Source organism: Poecilia latipinna, unplaced genomic scaffold, assembly GCF_001443285.1.
Source record: "Poecilia latipinna isolate Pla-1442-1.1 unplaced genomic scaffold, P_latipinna-1.0 Scaffold2911, whole genome shotgun sequence".
Lineage (NCBI taxonomy): Eukaryota > Metazoa > Chordata > Actinopteri > Cyprinodontiformes > Poeciliidae > Poecilia > Poecilia latipinna.
Window position 1 is genome coordinate 1 of NW_015115527.1, and position 17796 is coordinate 17796.

The window sequence follows — 17796 nt, forward strand, 5'->3', positions numbered from 1 at the left end:
CTCCCCCTCACACACACACATTGTTCAAAACTAAATTATGCTCAGTCATGACAGTAAGCCTCTAAGCTTCTTTATTGTTAATATGAATGGATAAAATGACATAATATGTAATTGTTTTTTTCTCTCAAACATTACATACAACAGGGCTGTCATTTACTGAGTGGATCTTGTAGAAATAGCTTCAGAGATCTACCTTCGAAATGTGCAAAACAATAAAAAAAATGAGTGAGTTCAGACTTTTCTGATTTAGAAGAATAATATGCTGCATTTCTTTAGATTCTTAGCTAAAGACCGATGTTTTGATTTCAAATTTTATGATAAAACTATTTTATGTTAAGAGAATTTTTCAGATTAAATCATAGATTATATATGTGAAAATACCTAAAAAAAAAAAAAAAAATCAGAAATGAAAAAAATATCTGCAGCTTTATAAGTCTGCAGATCAGAAATCGGACACTAAATCTCTTATCGGTCCGTCTCTAGTAAAAATATATTTGACGTGAAAGTTGCTCAACACAACGCTGCAGGTCAGTGGTGTTTGTGTGCTCGGCGGCTCTCGGGTTAGCCCTGAACCATGCTCCGCTCCACAGTCAATGCCCCAGCTTATCTTATCAGACTCCAGTTGGCTTAGCCCTTATAAACACACCTAGATATGAGACTCGGGGAAGTAATCTTGAGGCGGCTGCAGCAGGAAAAGGGCACATGGAATGGTGGCTCTGTGATAGCAGGCCGGCCTGAAAGTGAGAGGATGAAGAGCTCGAGGCAAGCATCAGGTCCAAGCTAATAACCATGTCCACAGGTGCTTTCTTATGCGCAAAAACACAGCAACTGTGCTGAAGGACGGACAAGTCAGCACTATGTTTTATTCATGATCCCCATTTAAAGCATGCTGAAGGTCAAATACAAGCTGCTGGATATGATGTAACTTGATTCTCCTACAGATCACAATGAAAACAACAACACAGGACTCGTGGATTCGCTTCTGGACACAGACACAAGATGAAAGGTAGTTCCTTCATTCATGTTGCAGCTTCTTCATTCCTTTTTTTTGTCCCTCTATTCTGTTTTTAGTGGTTTTATTAGTTTTACTTTCTTTTTCACTTCCTTTCTTCCTTAGTTCATTGCTTTCTTATGTAACCCCTTCCTTTTTACTTTAGTTTCTTTCCTCCTCCTTTAGTTCATTCCTTTCTTAGTTTAGTTCTTACATTGTTAGTTCTTTATTTTAAACTGCTTCTTCCTTGTTACATACAAGCTTCCTAATTCCCTTCTTCCTGCTTCCTTCGTTTCTTATTTTTTTTTCCTTTGTTCCTTCTTTCGGTCTTGGTTTCTTCCTTCTTTCATAAATCATTCCTTCTTTCTTTCCTTCCTAGAGTCTTCTTTCTTTCCAACCTATATTATTCCTTCCTTAGATACAAGTGAAGCCCTTTCTTCCTTATTTTGCATCATCCCTTCCATGGTTCCTTCTTAGTTTCTTCCTTGGTTCCTTCTTAGTTTCCTTATTTGATCCTTCTTACTTAGACGCATACAAGCCTAGCCCTGTTCAGGGCCTTGGGGGACTACAGTTAGTTATCAGCAGTGGGACAGAAAGAATGAGCATTTCAGTGTTTGGTTAATCCAACAAAACAAGTTTTTGAACTGCGGTACAGAACCAACGCACTGGGAGAAAACCCACACAGCACGGAGGAAACCTGACACAGAAACACTCCAGCTGAGATTTGGATTAGCAGATGAATAATTCATGCTAGATTTGATTCATTAGGTATGCAGCATGATTACTCATGAGAGGCACTTTTTTCCTGCAGTGGCATTTTGTTGCTTTCTACTTCACATGAGCATTGCATAGCTGCTGGTACGCCTCAACAATCACAGTCTATGCAGAAATGTGGTTGTGAGACTAACATCAACAGTTACCCTGAGTTAGCCGACATATTGTAAACAAAGTACAGCGAAGCAGCTTGTTCCCAGGCTGCGAGTCAGAACTACAAGCTGGTGTAGAAGGGACAGCTTGGATGTTTTTAAGTGAAGTTACCATCAGCAATACTCACTGCTCTTACCTATAGTAGATACTTGTCATATGATCTACTGGTACTCAGAGGAAATCTTGGTGTCAGCAATTTCTGAGGTAAGTTTGAACAAAATAATTGTGATAGAGATACTAAAGCACCGACAGCTATATAGACGAGTTGTTCAAGTACACTAGCTGTGTTTCCTTCTGTCTGTCAACCGGGTTTTAAAGTGGATACATTTAAGGATGCCAATTTCATGTTTCAATTGTACATTCAAGCCGTGTCTTTTTTTTTTATTTTATTTTAATGATGATGTCATCGCTCCATCTCCCTCTCAATACATCATGAGCCCTAAGTCGCAAAACAAACAAACAAACAAAAAAAACAACCAAACAGGGAATCTTTCTGTGTGTTTTATTTCATTCTCTGTAGGTGTTACAGTGCCACCTGTTGGACTGGCATACCTACTACATCCTTTTCTGCGGTGCTGCTTCTTGCTGTGTGGATTCCTGTTTTTTCTTAATTGTTTTCGAAAGTGTACAATTAAACCAGAGGACACTTACTTATACTTATCTACCAACCCTGAGTAGGAGTATCCAGACATTACTTACACTTATCTAGCAACCCAGAACAGAGATTAGAACTTGGAATATGGAAAAACTACCTTAGCAGATACTTTTTAGACTCCTAATCTTCCAACCCAGAAAAAGAATTAGACCAGAGGACACTTACTTATACTTATCTTCCAACCCTGAATAGGAGTATCTAGCTAATCTACTTTGGATCAACATTATTAGCCTTTTCTTCTTTTGCTCTTTCTTTTGGTTTGTTATTTTTGTTTTAAATCCTGTAAAGCACTTTATATTGCCTTGTTGCTGAAAATGTGCTATATAAATAAAATTAACTTTACCAGAAATTATTCGGCAAATATGCTTCAAACTTCTTTTCTTTTCTTTTTTCAGGAAAGCCAAAAACCATCTCAAGTGAGTGATTTATTTATTTGTTTTTTTAAAATTGAGGAAGCTATTTCAAAATTTGCTGTTTTTCAATCAACCTTTTCCAATGTGATACTTCAAAATTTGCATAAAAAACAGTTACTAATCTTGGGTTTATGGGAAACACAAAGCTCCAAGTAAGAAGTGCAGAAGATGACAGCGAACCACAAACAAGTACAGGTGGCCACTTGGGACAAAAAACATTAAGACATTTTTAGTTTTTTTTAAGTGGATTCCTGTAGGAACTGTTTAGCAAGTATTCTTTTATTTGATCGTGTTTACATCTAAAACATAAGTGACTCTAAAACATAAAATTCAGAATGGCAGAAGTTGCAGTGGGCTGTGGTTTTACAGTAGCTGAAGCTTCGTTGCACGCTGGATGAGAGAGCAGCAAGTTAAACGCATACTTTCTCAGCAAACTAAGTATCACAGCCAAAACACGTTTTCAGCCATGTTAACTTCCTCAGGAAATCTTATCTGAGAGAGATATTTTCGTCTGTGGTGGAGGCCTCTGGGCTACATTGCCTCATTATTTGCTTTGGCTTCCTGACTATGTTTCCCCTCTTATCCTCAACAGCCCTATAGTGGATGTTGGCTTCGGACAAGAGCATAAAAACATCCGCCATTTAAACAAACTGTTAACACATAAATGAGCTATCTCAGTGGGACAGACTCAGACTTGGTGGGCTCAGCAGTGTGCTTAAAGCTTAGGATATTGGCAGTCCTCTATCGGCACAAGCAGAAAGCCACTTATGCAGGGACGGAAAATAGGGATGGGATTGGAGTGGAAACCCACCTGAAGGCAGCAAACTATCAGTTTGTTCATGAAAGACAAACAGTTCTGGAAGCCAGTGGCTCAGCGGTAAACAAACATTTTACAGGGTTCTTCTTAATGACAGAACAAAACTGCTGTGTGCCTGATTTCCCCCCCATCAATGCGACTGTCCAGTCAATCTCATCTGTTTCCTTCTTTTGTTTTATTAAGTTAAATGAGCAGAGGAGTACACTCCCAAAACACCCATTTTATCAGGACACATTTACAAGGCCTGTCAAAAATGTTCGTACCCTTTGAACTTCAGAGGAAGTTCATTGTTGAAAGAAAGTCAATAACAAGTGTGGTGGATGTCCAGTGTTTGCAGGGGGATGGGTACCACGGCCGCCCACGAATAGCTTAAAATCCACAAGTATTAGAGGCCAGCGCTAAAAACAAACATAAGTGCTTATTTTTCAGAAATCAAACACCAAATATACCTTAATATAAATGAATGTGAACAGTGGAAACCGTCTCTGCACTCTTCCTTATTGCTCCTCTTGAAGGTACAGCCAATCAGTGCCAAAGTAAATGACTGGTCTGCAGGGATTGGCTGTTTAGCAAACACCAGCCAATAGAGTGTTAATTAGCATTGCACTGAGGTAATTCAGTTTTCCAAGCTGGATTTTTTTCATATGCTCTACAAAAGATCAGCAAACAGGCAAATTTTGTGTGAATAATTTGGAGTTAAACTCCACAGTACATATCTGTGAGTAATTGAATCTGCAAATACTGAACCGCAGTATTTGGGGTGCACTGTATTTAAGGTTTTCTACAAGCCATGTAGGGAACATAGCAAACATATGGACTAAGGTGCTGTGGTCAGATGTGACCAGAATCTTTTTTAGTCAACATAGGAAACACTAACGATGACTGAAAACTAACATCCTGAACAAAGCAACCCCACTGTGAGACATGGCAGTGGACGCATCATGCTGTGGGGGATGCTTTCCATTGAATAGGGAAGCTGATCAAAGTTGATAGGGATAAATATAACATATATGGCTATATTTGTTGACAGCCTGTTAAAAACTGCCAGTAACTGAACACAAGTGTGAAAGTTCACCTGAAAGTAAATGGAACTTTAAATTGCAAAGAAAGATGGTTTATTCAACATACTGACCTTACTGACCACTCCAGAAAATGTAAGCACAAGCACCCATCAAATAAAAAAAGTCTGCAGATTGCAAACCAGAAATGTGATATAACATCCTTGCAACAACTACTGACGAAACATCCTACTAAAGAGTCACATAAGACAGCAAAGAGTGAAAGGTCAGTAAATTCACTCATAAATCTTAAAGGGTTAAAAATAAAAAAAGGCAACACTCTCTCCCCGTCAGACCTCTCCTCTACCCACAGCCAACACTTTAGACCTTGCCTGGCCTCTGTTCAAGTGGGCCAGACTGGAGCCATACAACCCAGAAGTAGACGCTTACCGTTTTGTTCTTCTTGGAGTACGTCTTCTTCAGCAGCCTCTCGTTCATCCTCTCCTGCTCCCGCTGGGCGTGGTGCAGGAAGCCGTTCTCCAGAGGGTCCACTGCCGGCTGGACATTCTCCTCCTCCTCCTCCTTGTCCTCGTCTTCCTGCTTTTGCCGCTTTGCCGTCTTCTTCTCCTTCCACCACTCCTTCGTCTCCTTCTTCATGACACCGGTCTTCTTCTACGGACAAAGAAGATCTCACGGTCAGACTTCTGCAGATGCTCGTGCTACGTGTGTTCGTGCATCCAGAATTTAAAACTATATAAACGGCATGAGTAGGGCATAAACAAAATAGCCTCACATATATTTGTTACAGGATTTTATACAAGACAATGTTCACTTTCCAGTCTGTTAAGTTGTGAACATTGATGTTCACAGATGTTCTCCGTTCAATCCGACTGAGACTGAGTAATTTTATAACGAAGAAAAGGCAAAAAGATTCTGTCTTTAAATGTGTTAAGCTGATAGAGACATATCCCAAAACACTAGAAGCTAAGTTTAGAGAAACAAAGTGACTCCAATTGCCCAAATAGACTAATAATAAGCCGACTACTGAAGGTAATTGATTGCATTGAATGTTACTCCAGGGTGCAAAATAATTCAAAACAAACGCACACAAAAAAATATCACAAAACTGTACAGTGAGGTTTGTGGACGAAACTTGACGAAATTTGAACACAGCAAAACCACAAAATGTTACCACATATTTTTTGGCTAGTTTCTAGTGCAAATGTCTTAGAACTCTAAAAATAGGACAAGATTAGCTTACTAGTATTTTTTCAGCAAGATGTAGGAGCTTGTTTTTAATGCTGATGCTGATGAAATAGTCCTAGTTCCACAGGCAGGTTATTTCACTTTTACCAAGACATTGTTCCTGTGTTATAAGTGAAACAATCTGCCAGTAGAACTGGAACTTTCTATCAAAATTAAAACAATATATCCAGTTTTGCCTCCTTCCAAGTGCACTTGGATATCTGCATTAGAAACTAGACCAAAAATAAGTAGCATAGAGTTCAAGGGGAAGGAATAATTCACAAAGCACAATCAGAATCCTGCGTTCACATCAAGTGACAGACAGATCAATGCAAAACTCGTGTCAGATTCAGACTTCCAACGTTTCAAGGATTTTCCCAGAAACCTCGAAATGATGTGGCGCTGACGGCTCCGTGAAAAGCAGCGGCCCGCGCTGCCTTCCAACGAGAACAAAAGCGGGCACATGTAGACGGATAGCCAGACTGGCAGGAGATAAATGAGTTAAGAGAAAGGACGGTGGGTGTGCCGCAGCTGGCAAACAGTCAAGTGCACGGCCCCCTTTCACTTCTGGCTTACAGAAAGCAAGCAAACACTGGAGCGCAGCGCAGCAATGCTAAACCTCTTCTTTTAAAGTCATCTTTAATCCTGTCAGCAGCAGAACAATGCTGTACTGGAGAACATAATCACTTTATGGCTCAGATATAATGAGCTTATGATATGAAGTGCTGCTTTATTGCACACTGTAGAAAATATAGTTGCTTCACAGTTCAACTATGACCAAGCAATTCCCCTCTTTAACTAATCGGCCCTTTTATAATTCGGCTGCAGTCCGGGTTGAACCAGTGTTTGCTTGTAGGAATTCAAATACAATTTAGCACAGCGTGATATCCCACTCTGGGTTGTTGTTTTTTTTTTGTTTTTTTTTTTACCTCGTCCCCCAATAAATCCACTGAGAATGCTAAATGCAGGCAGAAAAAAAATATTTTCACTTCAAAGTGCCGTTTTAGTTACTGTAAGGACTGAAGCTTGTTGTCTTTCCTCAAACCTGACGTTGCTGTGGAAGACATAAATCAAATTATGGTGGATGCATCATTTCCTGTGAGACGGCAACAAGCCTGGTGGAGATTTCAGCCGTCGTCATCACAATTAGCACAGTTTGACGTTGAAGCACAGCAAAGACCTGCAGCCAAGTCAGGATTATTAGTTTGTTTTCATTCTGACATTGGAAATGTTGGACTCATTCGAAGTAGAGAAAGTAGAAACATCTCTGATAAAATGCCAGTTTTATGCATTGTCAAAAGGACAAATCTAAGTATTTTTCTTTCACTTCCCAAGTGACATTTATCCAGTAGAGTTCAACTGAGAAGTGAATGCACCTGAAAAGAAAAAAAAAATTAACAGAATAAACAAGGGTACAATAACCTGCTTAGTGAAGTATGCATACCCTTGGACTAAACTCTGTTAAGGCACATTCCATTTTAGCACTTGGTGTTCTTTTTTAGGAGTCTATCAACATGCCACATCTCGACTTGGCAACAGTTTTCTTCTCAACTTTTGCACATGTTCTCCAAATATAACTAAATTATGAGAGCTTCTCTTTTCCACAGCCCGGTCCAGATGACCCCCACAGATTTTCCAAGTCTTTGGTTCTGGACTCGTCTTAGATCATTTTAAGACTTTATTTTTCTTCAGGTGAAGTCATTACGCATAGAGAGAGGGAGAGATTTTTTTTTTTTTGTTATTTAATGTTTGAACTTACTGTGATGGGTAGAAATGACATCTTTTTTTTTAATTTAAACATATTCGGTAACCTTCCTGCAACTCATTTCTTTCAACAATGAATTGCTTCAGTGAAAAGACTCAAGTGGGTAACTGTGAGGGAAAGTCTACTGGGACGTGTTGGCTTAATTATAATTCTGAAGGAGGGTAGATATCAGTTCAGTGGTTTAGACACGACCAGTCGGGTCAGACTGGAAAGAACTTCACCAGATAAATGGTTGGTTTGTCTGTCTCTGCCCTCAAACACCAGCAGGCGCACAAAGATGGCTGCCTCAGTGCATGTTGTTCTGAACCGACTCAAAACGATATATACTGATAATGAAGGAGTATCTATTGAGAACACCCACTAATCAAGAGATACTATGGATCATGCTATGCATCAGTGGTGCATCTATAAAGAGCAGAAAACAACTGTGGAACTAACACGCCATTTTTATCCTGTTTGACGTCACTCTAACTAGGAATGCACCGATCCACTTTCTTCTCTTCCGATACGATACAGATATCAGAGGTTTGGTATTGACCAATACCAATCCGATACAGAAAAACAGTGCTGAAGGTTTCTTTTTTAAAACGCAGACATTTTCTAACTGAAGTGTTTTGTCAGCAGTTTTTTAAGCCAGACCAAAGCCGTTTTCCCCCTCTGCTCTCTGGAACAAACAAGTAACCACAGACTTTTTCTTGTTATTTAAACCTTAAAATGGACGTGAGAGGAACTGTTTAAGCTTTATGACAGAAATACTGGGAGAATTTAATTCAGTTCAGTTTGACTGGTGTGAGCTGAAGTAGACAAAGTGCAGCGTGTTTTAAAACAGTCAGACCTTACATCCCAACGCTCTCAGTAGGCACCACAGCTGCCTGTAGCTGGACACAGCTAGCTGATGTATCAGCATCTAGCTAAAACCACAAAAACTCAGACCAAATGAAGCAAAATGATCTGTTCCAAGGTTGGAAAGTTAGCAGATGGTGTGACACCTTCCATCCCAACAGGTGTCCATGTGTCAGCAACTGACTATACACAGACACACACACACACACACACACACACACACACAGATTTAGGATTTCCTTCTCTGTAGATTTGGGAGTTAAAAATTCATTCAAACATTCTGGAGGCTGGGTGCGACATTTTTTTTGCTGTGCAAGGGAAACACTTGATTACTCACATGCTGTGCTAATTAAAGCGGCGCCGAATAAAAGATTAAAACCACCAAGGCTTTTGTATTTGGGGGGGGGGGGGTGGAAGTAATTATTGTATCAGTCTTGTCATTTTACTCTTGCGAAATACATTTTTAAACACTGACAAACGGTTTGTAAGCAAAGCCCCGCTCACAGTTTGACACCACTTTGACAGCACGGTTAAACATTATCTCGCCGACATCCCAGCAGCACAAAGCAGCTCTTCTCACCTCATCTAGAAACACAATCATTTCTCACGAGGGACCAGATGGTATTAACAGGCAACTTGTCATGCCATTCATCACCTGGAGGGCCATATTTAAAGAGCTGTTACGCCAGTGCATGTAACAGAACCAGGATTTTTACTCCATTAAGTCAGAGCTAAATATCAACTGTGACTGTCTGTCAGCCATGATGGAGGGCAGGCTTCCTTCGCCGCGGTTATTAATAGAAATGTGGACTTTGTACAGCAAATCCCTGTGGTTATTATGTCTTTCAATAAGCTGTAAAAGTAATAGTGTCACCGCAGACAGCTTGACATGCGTATGTAATTTTGCTAAAACTTCTATGAGGAGTTAATTAGCACACCCAGGGTGGTGCCTTTGTCATTTAACACGTTATCTTTATTCAAAGAGAACTAATTATTTGCCTTAGAGATGCACAGAAAAATTGTCCAGTAATCAAAATTGGGTAATTATCAGCTTGAAAAGTTCCCCCAGTCCTATACAATAGTGGTCCTGCCATTTATAAGTGCTAGGAAATCACACCAATAGCAACACTTTGCAGATCAAAAGCTGTTACTACCAGCAAAAGACTGAAAAACAGTTACTTTTAGTGTTAGTAATCAGAAGCAAAGAGAGACAGAAGCTATTTTAAGCAGTATTTTCTAGAGTGGGGGTTCCCATACTCTTGTTTCTCAAAACAGCATTAGCTTCTGAGGATGAACCCCCTTCACAAGACGATGCTACAAAATATGCAAAGAAACATCAAATTTTAGAACTTTTTGCTTAGGATAAATGCTGAATCATACCTTTCAACTTAAGCCGCACACGCTGTGCTAGCTTGAAGAGCAAAGCAGCTTGATAAATTTGACCGGCAGAAAGATGAGCTAGTCTCATAGCATTTCAATAAAATATTTTGCCTTTTACTAGAATGATTAAAAAACACTTTTAAGAACATTTTCTGATTAAAAAAATGTATGCATGTTTATTTTATAAGGTCTCCCTAGGACCCCCTGGTGGCACACACTGTTCAAGAGCACATAGAGGCAATTCTGAAGCTGTCAAGCTGTGACAAAGTGAGAGAGAGCAAGACTTTCAACAGATAACACAAAGGCTACAGCAAAGATGCAGTTTCCATCACTTAAAGTTCCAACCACTGTCATGAAACGTGCCATATTTGGAAATGATGGCAGCATTTTGGTTATGCAAGAGTTAACTTAAGCACTACGAGTGATCAATATCAGGTAAATATGTAATTGCAATACTATTACTCGACATTGGGTTGGCAATATCAAATATTGACTCACATTTCCTGACCCTTTATCTTCTTTTCCTATATCACAATCTCCCAGTACTGCTTATGAACTTAACCTATGAACATGTACATCAATCACTTTGGATGCCAAATGTATCCAAAAATACTGGCAAGAAAAATTAGCTTGTATAACACTTAAATATAGCACCGTACCAAATATTGCATACAAACACACTTTTGTAGCTGTGAACTTGCACACACCAATACTGTGATGGCAATTCAATAAATAGTGCAGCTCTAGTACGGATGCACCTTTTCAGGAAAACATCTTTAATATACAGCTCTGGAAAAAGGCAAGAGACCACTGCAAAATGATCCGTTTGTCTGGTTTTACTCTTAATAGGTATATGTTTGAGTGAAATGAACATTGTTGTGTTAGTCTATGAACTACTGACAGCATCTCTCTGAAATCCCAAGCAAAGATTAAGTATTTATTTGCAAAAAAATGACAAATGGTCAAAATAACGAAAAAGTCAAACCTCAAATAATGCAAAGACAACTAGTTCATATTCGTTTAGAAACAACAATGCTACTGTTTTAACTCAGGAAGAGATTGGAAATCAATAGTTGTTAGAATAATTGTGAGGTTTTCAACGAGGTTCAGTGCAGTGGTCTCTTAATTCTTTCCTGAGCTGTGTGTATAGTTAGATTTTATCTGCTGTTGCTCTGCGTGATACGACTTCATTAATGCCATCTCTCTGACCACTTCAAAGAACACCTGTGTGTTAGTATAGTTATTTTACTGAAACCCAGCAGGCAAATAAAGGCTGACCTTTCTCACTCTGATCCTGTGTGGCAGACAGAAACCAAGCGGTGATGAAGAGGCAGATTAAGATGTGATGAGGCAGAGGAAACATATGACAGAGAGGAGGCAGAGAGGAGAGGATAAAGAGGACGGACAGAGAGAGTGCAGAGCAAAAGATGGGCGAGTGAAGAGACGGTGAGAAGGTGGTGGTGAAGGGGATGAGAGGGTGGGGGGGGAGTGTCCTCAGCTGGGAACAGGAGAGATCACTCAACCGCTTTGACCTGATCATGTTACCCTGGCAACAGAACTGGTACAAGCTGCATGGGGAGAGACATCCGAGTGTGTATGTGGCTGCGACTGCGTCCAGCCCGGCACCCGGGTTTCTGCGCCGGTAACAATTAAGCGAGGGGATGTTTGATTTATCCTGCGGTCTTGGGACCAATTATGGAAACAGATTTACTTCCCCAAAGGAGAGTTCATGCATTCTGAACAGAGGAATGTCAGCGCTCCTGACGCCAGATTGAGACATGCATAAACCAGAGGGTGAAGGAGTTCCTCACAGGCACAGCCTGGAGTGAAGGAAACGTAGACGTTTTGAGCAAAGAGAGCTGCAGATAAGGACATGCGGGGCCGTCTAATGCTCGCCAACCAGCTCTCTCCCCTGCACTCTCCTCTTTCTGAGGCCAGTAATTATTTAAGAGACACAAAGAGCTCTGCAGGATACACCTCCCTTGACAATAAGCAGTGCCACAAAGAGTTTACAGTGTAATCTTCAAAAGTGCCCTCTGTCGCACCGGAGCGGAAAACTAAACTGGCAATTAAGGACATTTCAAAACCGCTTTCCATTCTTCATTTAAAAGCTAAATCAAATAGATCATATGCTAAAAAAATGTAATCAAGTAAAGAAGTATAACGAGACATTGTTTATGAATGTAACAATACATATTTAACCAAACAACCCATACATTTTAGTTCTAGATGTTAGCACAGCTGCTGTCTTGGACTCCTAATCCTTTGACTACCAACTTGTGGGAAAAACTTTTGAAGTTTACAGTCGGAGCTAAAACACAGGGATTCCTCTGAGATCTACTTGGATGGGAGTTTCTATGTTTTTTCAGGTTTTCAAAAGGGTGTGGTGCAGAATTTCTAATGTCCACAACAACTTTTCTATTCCTTCACCATCTGCAACTTTCCTTCTGGCTGCTTTAACTTTAACAAAGATTTGTATCGTATATAGGACAAAGGTTAATAAATTCTGAATAAAAGATTTGCTGGAATGTGTTTCTTTTGCTGATGATTTAAATTCTTTCAAAGGCAGTAATATTTGTGAAAACGAAACTATAAAATGCTTAATAAAACACAATAGATTGGAGGGTCCTTCCTCTAAGTAGTTTTCAGTGAAATAAACCACTAGTTGTAATTCAATGTAAGAGAAATATGCTCCCCATTTTTTCTCAAGTACAAGAAAAGTCTCTAATCACTGAAATGACTGATCTTTCATTAAATAACACTGTGTTTTAAAGGTTATTCATTTCAATCAAGCACCATTTTACTGGTAAACGCATGGATGTTTAACAGTTACTCTTTTCATCTATTCATTCAGCACTGAAACAGACTGCTGAGAGAAGTTGTGAATTATTTCTACTTATGTGTCACAATGTTAACTATAAAAAATACACTGGTGTATCAAGACAAAACTGAAAATTGGTTCGCACTGGCTAATATCTAATTTCAGAGTAAGAAAAGAAATCATTATCTGTGCTGGTTTAACATCGAAAAGAGTGGAAGCAAGGGCAAGTCTGTTTCATACTGAATAAACCTGAAATCATTTAACAGAGAGCTCAGCATGAGAACTGAATGTCCTTGATAAAATGCACATGAAGACCTGGACATGCCAGCCTCAGCTGCAATCTGGAGCTTCCTCATCAGCTTATTTTGACCCCAGATTACCTGAGATAAACTCTGCCTAACAGCCTCAAGTCCCAAGTCTTAAGTCTGTGTTTAGTCTCAAGCTTTTCTATGAGAGCCTCTTGAGTCTCACTCATAGGTCCAGTCCACACGGGAAAGTTTTTTATTAAAATTGGACAGTTTTTAACGTAACTCTCCACCTCCCCTCCCCCAGGTTCTATAGCGAAAAATTCCCCCATGTGTATTCATGTGGATAGTGAAAATGCCCCTTAGCCCAACCTCCAACCTGACCTATAACCCTGAATGCGTCATACATAACAACAACGGCAGATTATGCGTTTGTAGTTGTGCTGCAGAACCTCATAAATCAACTTCAAGAAATTCTGTGTATGCTAAACTATTCGACTGAAAAGTCAAGGCTGATGAACGACGACATACTCTCGTGTCGAGCTACTATCTGCATGTCCCGTACTTTATGTTCAGCGCCACAGGTCAGAGGGAGTAACAATAGGGGGGGGTTGTTTCCTTGTGGGTGAAAACACAGTGGACATGTGTGTTTTTAAAATCAACAACCCATTTGAGAAAAAAAAGAAAAAAGAAACATTCCCATGTGGATAGGATGTAAGAATGCAGCCCTCATCTCAGACACAAAACATCTGCCCCACATCTTTTAGGCTGCAAATCCAATTGAAGACATCTGAACAAACTGCAGCAGTAGTGTAAAAAAAAAAAAAAAAAAAAAATACAACACTCATGCTCTTTGCTTATATTTGCCACTTTGTCATGTACATCTGTTCAATTGCTTGTTAGCAACTACTCAATCAGCAATCAGCCTGTCGCATGGCAGGAACATAGAAAACTTAGCCATTTAGCTAAAGTGAAGACAAATTGGTGACCTAGAGCCAACCAGCAGCCTGAGAAAGACGGGGGACTCTTGTGACTCTTGCAATGTGGGATTGCCAGATGAGTGGGTCCAAGTATTTCAGAAACAATCAGCCATATTTTAGCTTTCCAGAAACTAATACAGATACTTTGTAGGTGATGATAGACAGCGTCTTACATCCACAAAATTCAAGAGTGAGGTCAAAACGTTTGCGTCATGATCTATCCTGCCTTGTATCAACGGATCAGGCTGGTCGGGGCAGTGGTGTGTGGGATATTTTCTTTGCCCCTCAATACCAATTGACCATTGTTGAGATGCCAAAATCAGTCCGAGTTCCTTGCCATGTCTATCCCCTTATAACAACGGTGTACCCATCTTCTGAAGAGTACTGCTCCTCCATCTCAAACTGATTTGAGGTGACTTGAGAGACTGACATCATGGATGTACAGCCAGAAAAATCTGCAGTAACTGTTTGATGCCATCACGTCAATATGACCCAAAACATTAGGAACGTTTCTGACATCTTGCTGAATCTATGCCATCAAGAATCAAGACCGTGCTGAAGGCAAAATTGTGTCAAAACAAATACCAGCAGGTCGTACCGAATGAAGTGTCTGGTAAATGTAGAACACTACAACCACAACGAGACTAAAACACATCTCTTTGTATTCCGTCATGAAAGCTCTCACCCGTAAATGTTTTTAGAGTACAATGTGAATGTGAATGAATAAAGCTTATTTGTGAGTTGATGTCGCAGACTGATCTAAAAACTTCTAAAAACAAAGAAGAAAAACCACCTTTTAGAGTATCACTACTTACTCTAAAGGTTTATACAGCCATCTGTTTGCACTTGCCGTATGACAACTATATTCAGTCCAGAGCGTCTTTGATGTTTTCCCCTCACATTAACCCACCCATCTGTCATCGTGGTCTGACATTCAGCTTCTGGGCTGCTATTGGAAAAAGATTTGCAGTCTCCGGTAAGAATGTGCTGTAGCTGGACTGAGTTATATGCTCTGGCCCTCCTGTGTTTTTCTTCCTCGCAACTCCAATGTGGAAGATATCAAAAAGCTTGGCTCTTTTGTCTTCCCATTTGTTATGTAAGCAGCGAAGAAGTGCCATTTGTCACACCACTTCAACAGCGTTTAGCTCCCTTTAAGCTGGCTGCAGTCGGGTTGTTTAGATTTATTGCTCAGTCGTTGGACGGATTCTGCACGCATTACGTGCCTGATAAATCTCCCTTACTTGTCATGGTGTCGACGGGATTGATTTAATCATGAAGCACCAACTAGCTTTTGGTGTTGCTGTGCATGAAGCACGACATAGACAATGCGTACACCTTCTGTTTCATTTTGCTGGGAGCTACGTTAATTCCATTTCTGATTAATTTGGCTCTCCCCACCCCTCCCTTCGTTCTCTCAAAGCACATAATTAGATGGTTCTTAACTTGAAAACAAAAATGAGAACAAAGTTTGTGCCAAGGAGATTATCAGGCTGTGAACAAGAGAGACGACACATTTCTACAGTGTATCGTTGTTGGTAATTGGCTAGAACTCGCATTAAATAAACCACATCCTTTTCCCCTTTCGTTCATGAACGCAGTGTGTTTATTCTCCCACTTTCACTTCAGAGTACGAGGCCTAACTCTTTGTGAATGCAAGCAGTGAAAAGTTTTATGGGAGAGCAGAGGAATGAACAGAAGGTGTGAGGTGTTCGCTTCCAGCAGCTCTTGATGCTTCTTCTATGCTGCTCATAAAAGCTAACTAATACGCGCTCTTCCCACCTCACTTTGTCATCATTATCTCACTCCGTAAATGAGAATTTTATGTGGTAATGCAAATCAAAGGAGTTCACGATTATGCAGTGGATAAAATGGGGATTTTTTTTTTTTAAATGTTTAACAAATCTGAAAAAAAAAAAATCTACATTCATATGTAGATTTTCACAGCATTGGATTTGATTTTGCCTTCCTTTAATGAAGCCAAGATTTGTGGATCCCTGACAAATAGTTGTTCTGTGACAATATTAGCCTCTGAGCTCTGAATATCTGCAGGGTCTGGAGTTACCATAGGTCTCTTGGCTGTTTCTCTAATTATTTCTCTCCTTGGCAGGTCTTTTAGTTCAGGTGGATGGCTTACAGTTGCACCATACTCTTTCCTAATTCCCTTGATGATTTGAACAATTTTCAATGATATCTTCAAAGTTTTATGACCTACTTTTTGCTCTACACCTTCACAGAAAAGCATGATTTATATCAAGACAAAATCGCACAGGTAAAATCTATTCATTGATCAGGAAACGTGCAAAGACAGTCGGTGGCACTAAATTTTACAAAGACAGTATGCCTTTTTTTTTGTAATGGTCTCTCACATAATATCACAATAAAACCCATTTCCTCGTGTTTGTAATGACAAAATATGGAAACACTTTATAGCATCTGAATAGTTCAAGGCAATCTATAAGGAATATATGGAAAGCATAAATGCTAAATCCCTCCATTCATTGACTACACCCAAACATGCTTGATCCTTGCATGTTTGTGGAGTTGTGCGAGGGCGATATCTCCAGAAGTCAGTGAGAGAGAGAGTAAGTATGCATGGAGGAACTCGTGGTCATTTTACAGAGTTTTCAAGTCAGGTTAGTCGGGAAGGGTGGGGGCGGAGTGGATTTGATTTAGTCAAGGAATGCTGGATAAATTTTGGAAGTGGACCAAACCACCTGGACAAGATCACAAGAAGCTGGCCAGTATGAGCAGCAACAGGTCCTCTAGCATATTGTTCTGTATAAATGAGATGAATGAAGTAAGCAGACGGAAAGCAGAGGAGGAAATGACTATAATGTGCTGCTGCAGCTACACAGATGCACGGCTTGGATTGATGCAATTTCCAAGCACATAATGCCACTTTATAGCACAATCAAGTTGCCTTCAGTTGTTATGAAAATGTTATCCATAGCAAAAACTGAAGAAATTTGACTTCATAACATAGCCATATCTGATGGCAAGAAATTGGGCCTCTGTCTCTTTAAGAAGCTCCTACTCTTTCTGACACTCCCCCTTCAACATGTCATCACAATGCTTCCGCTTGACGTCCATTGACGCAGTTTACAAGCGTTCTTAGGAGAGTTATGTTCGTATGATGAGCTCAGAAGATGGGTAGTTCTACGAAGTGTTTGCTTATTGCTGCTGCCGCTAGTCTGGTGGAGCTGGGTGGGGAAGATTTGGAGCTTGCGTAAATAGCACTGTATGAGAAGGCATTAGGGCACCGTGTAATAGTTGTCATGGACCGAAATATGAATCTATTTCAAGCAGGTGCCTACATCCAACGCCACCATGATTTTTAATGACTGATCACACGGAAAGGCATATTAATGTGTGATTTTAAATGCATTTTTATTTCAAACACCCCAATTGCAAAACTCTAGTATTTTCCACAAATATCAAAAACGTGTGAAATGCAGCTTTAGAGTTAGTTAACCTAGCATGCAAAATTCTTGGACTGTGGGAGGAAAACTTTGTAGCTTAAAATCAAAAACAACATAAATGCTTAAGTTGAGAATTGCAATAGTCACCAAGATGACTATTGCAATTCTATGCCAAATGATATATGCCAAATATGATAATGCATATTTGGCAAAAACATCTGAGAACTCATTTTTACTTAGCTGAAATGGAAAGCTTGTTTAATGCCAGCCCGGTTATGGAGTAAAAAAAAAAAAAAA

General features: G+C 39.8%; 1 protein-coding gene across 1 annotated transcript in view; it reads right to left on the reverse strand.

The window, feature by feature from the left end:
• Positions 1–3227: 3227 nt before the first annotated feature.
• The window catches only part of LOC106939570 (fibrosin-1-like protein), a 113447-nt gene continuing 98878 nt past the window's right edge, over positions 3228–17796 (reverse strand). Inside the window, exon 2 of the mRNA XM_015022003.1 lies at positions 3228–5473. Coding sequence (XP_014877489.1) covers positions 5183–5473 — 291 coding nt within the window. The 3' untranslated portion in view covers positions 3228–5182. The remainder of the gene's footprint in view (positions 5474–17796) is intronic.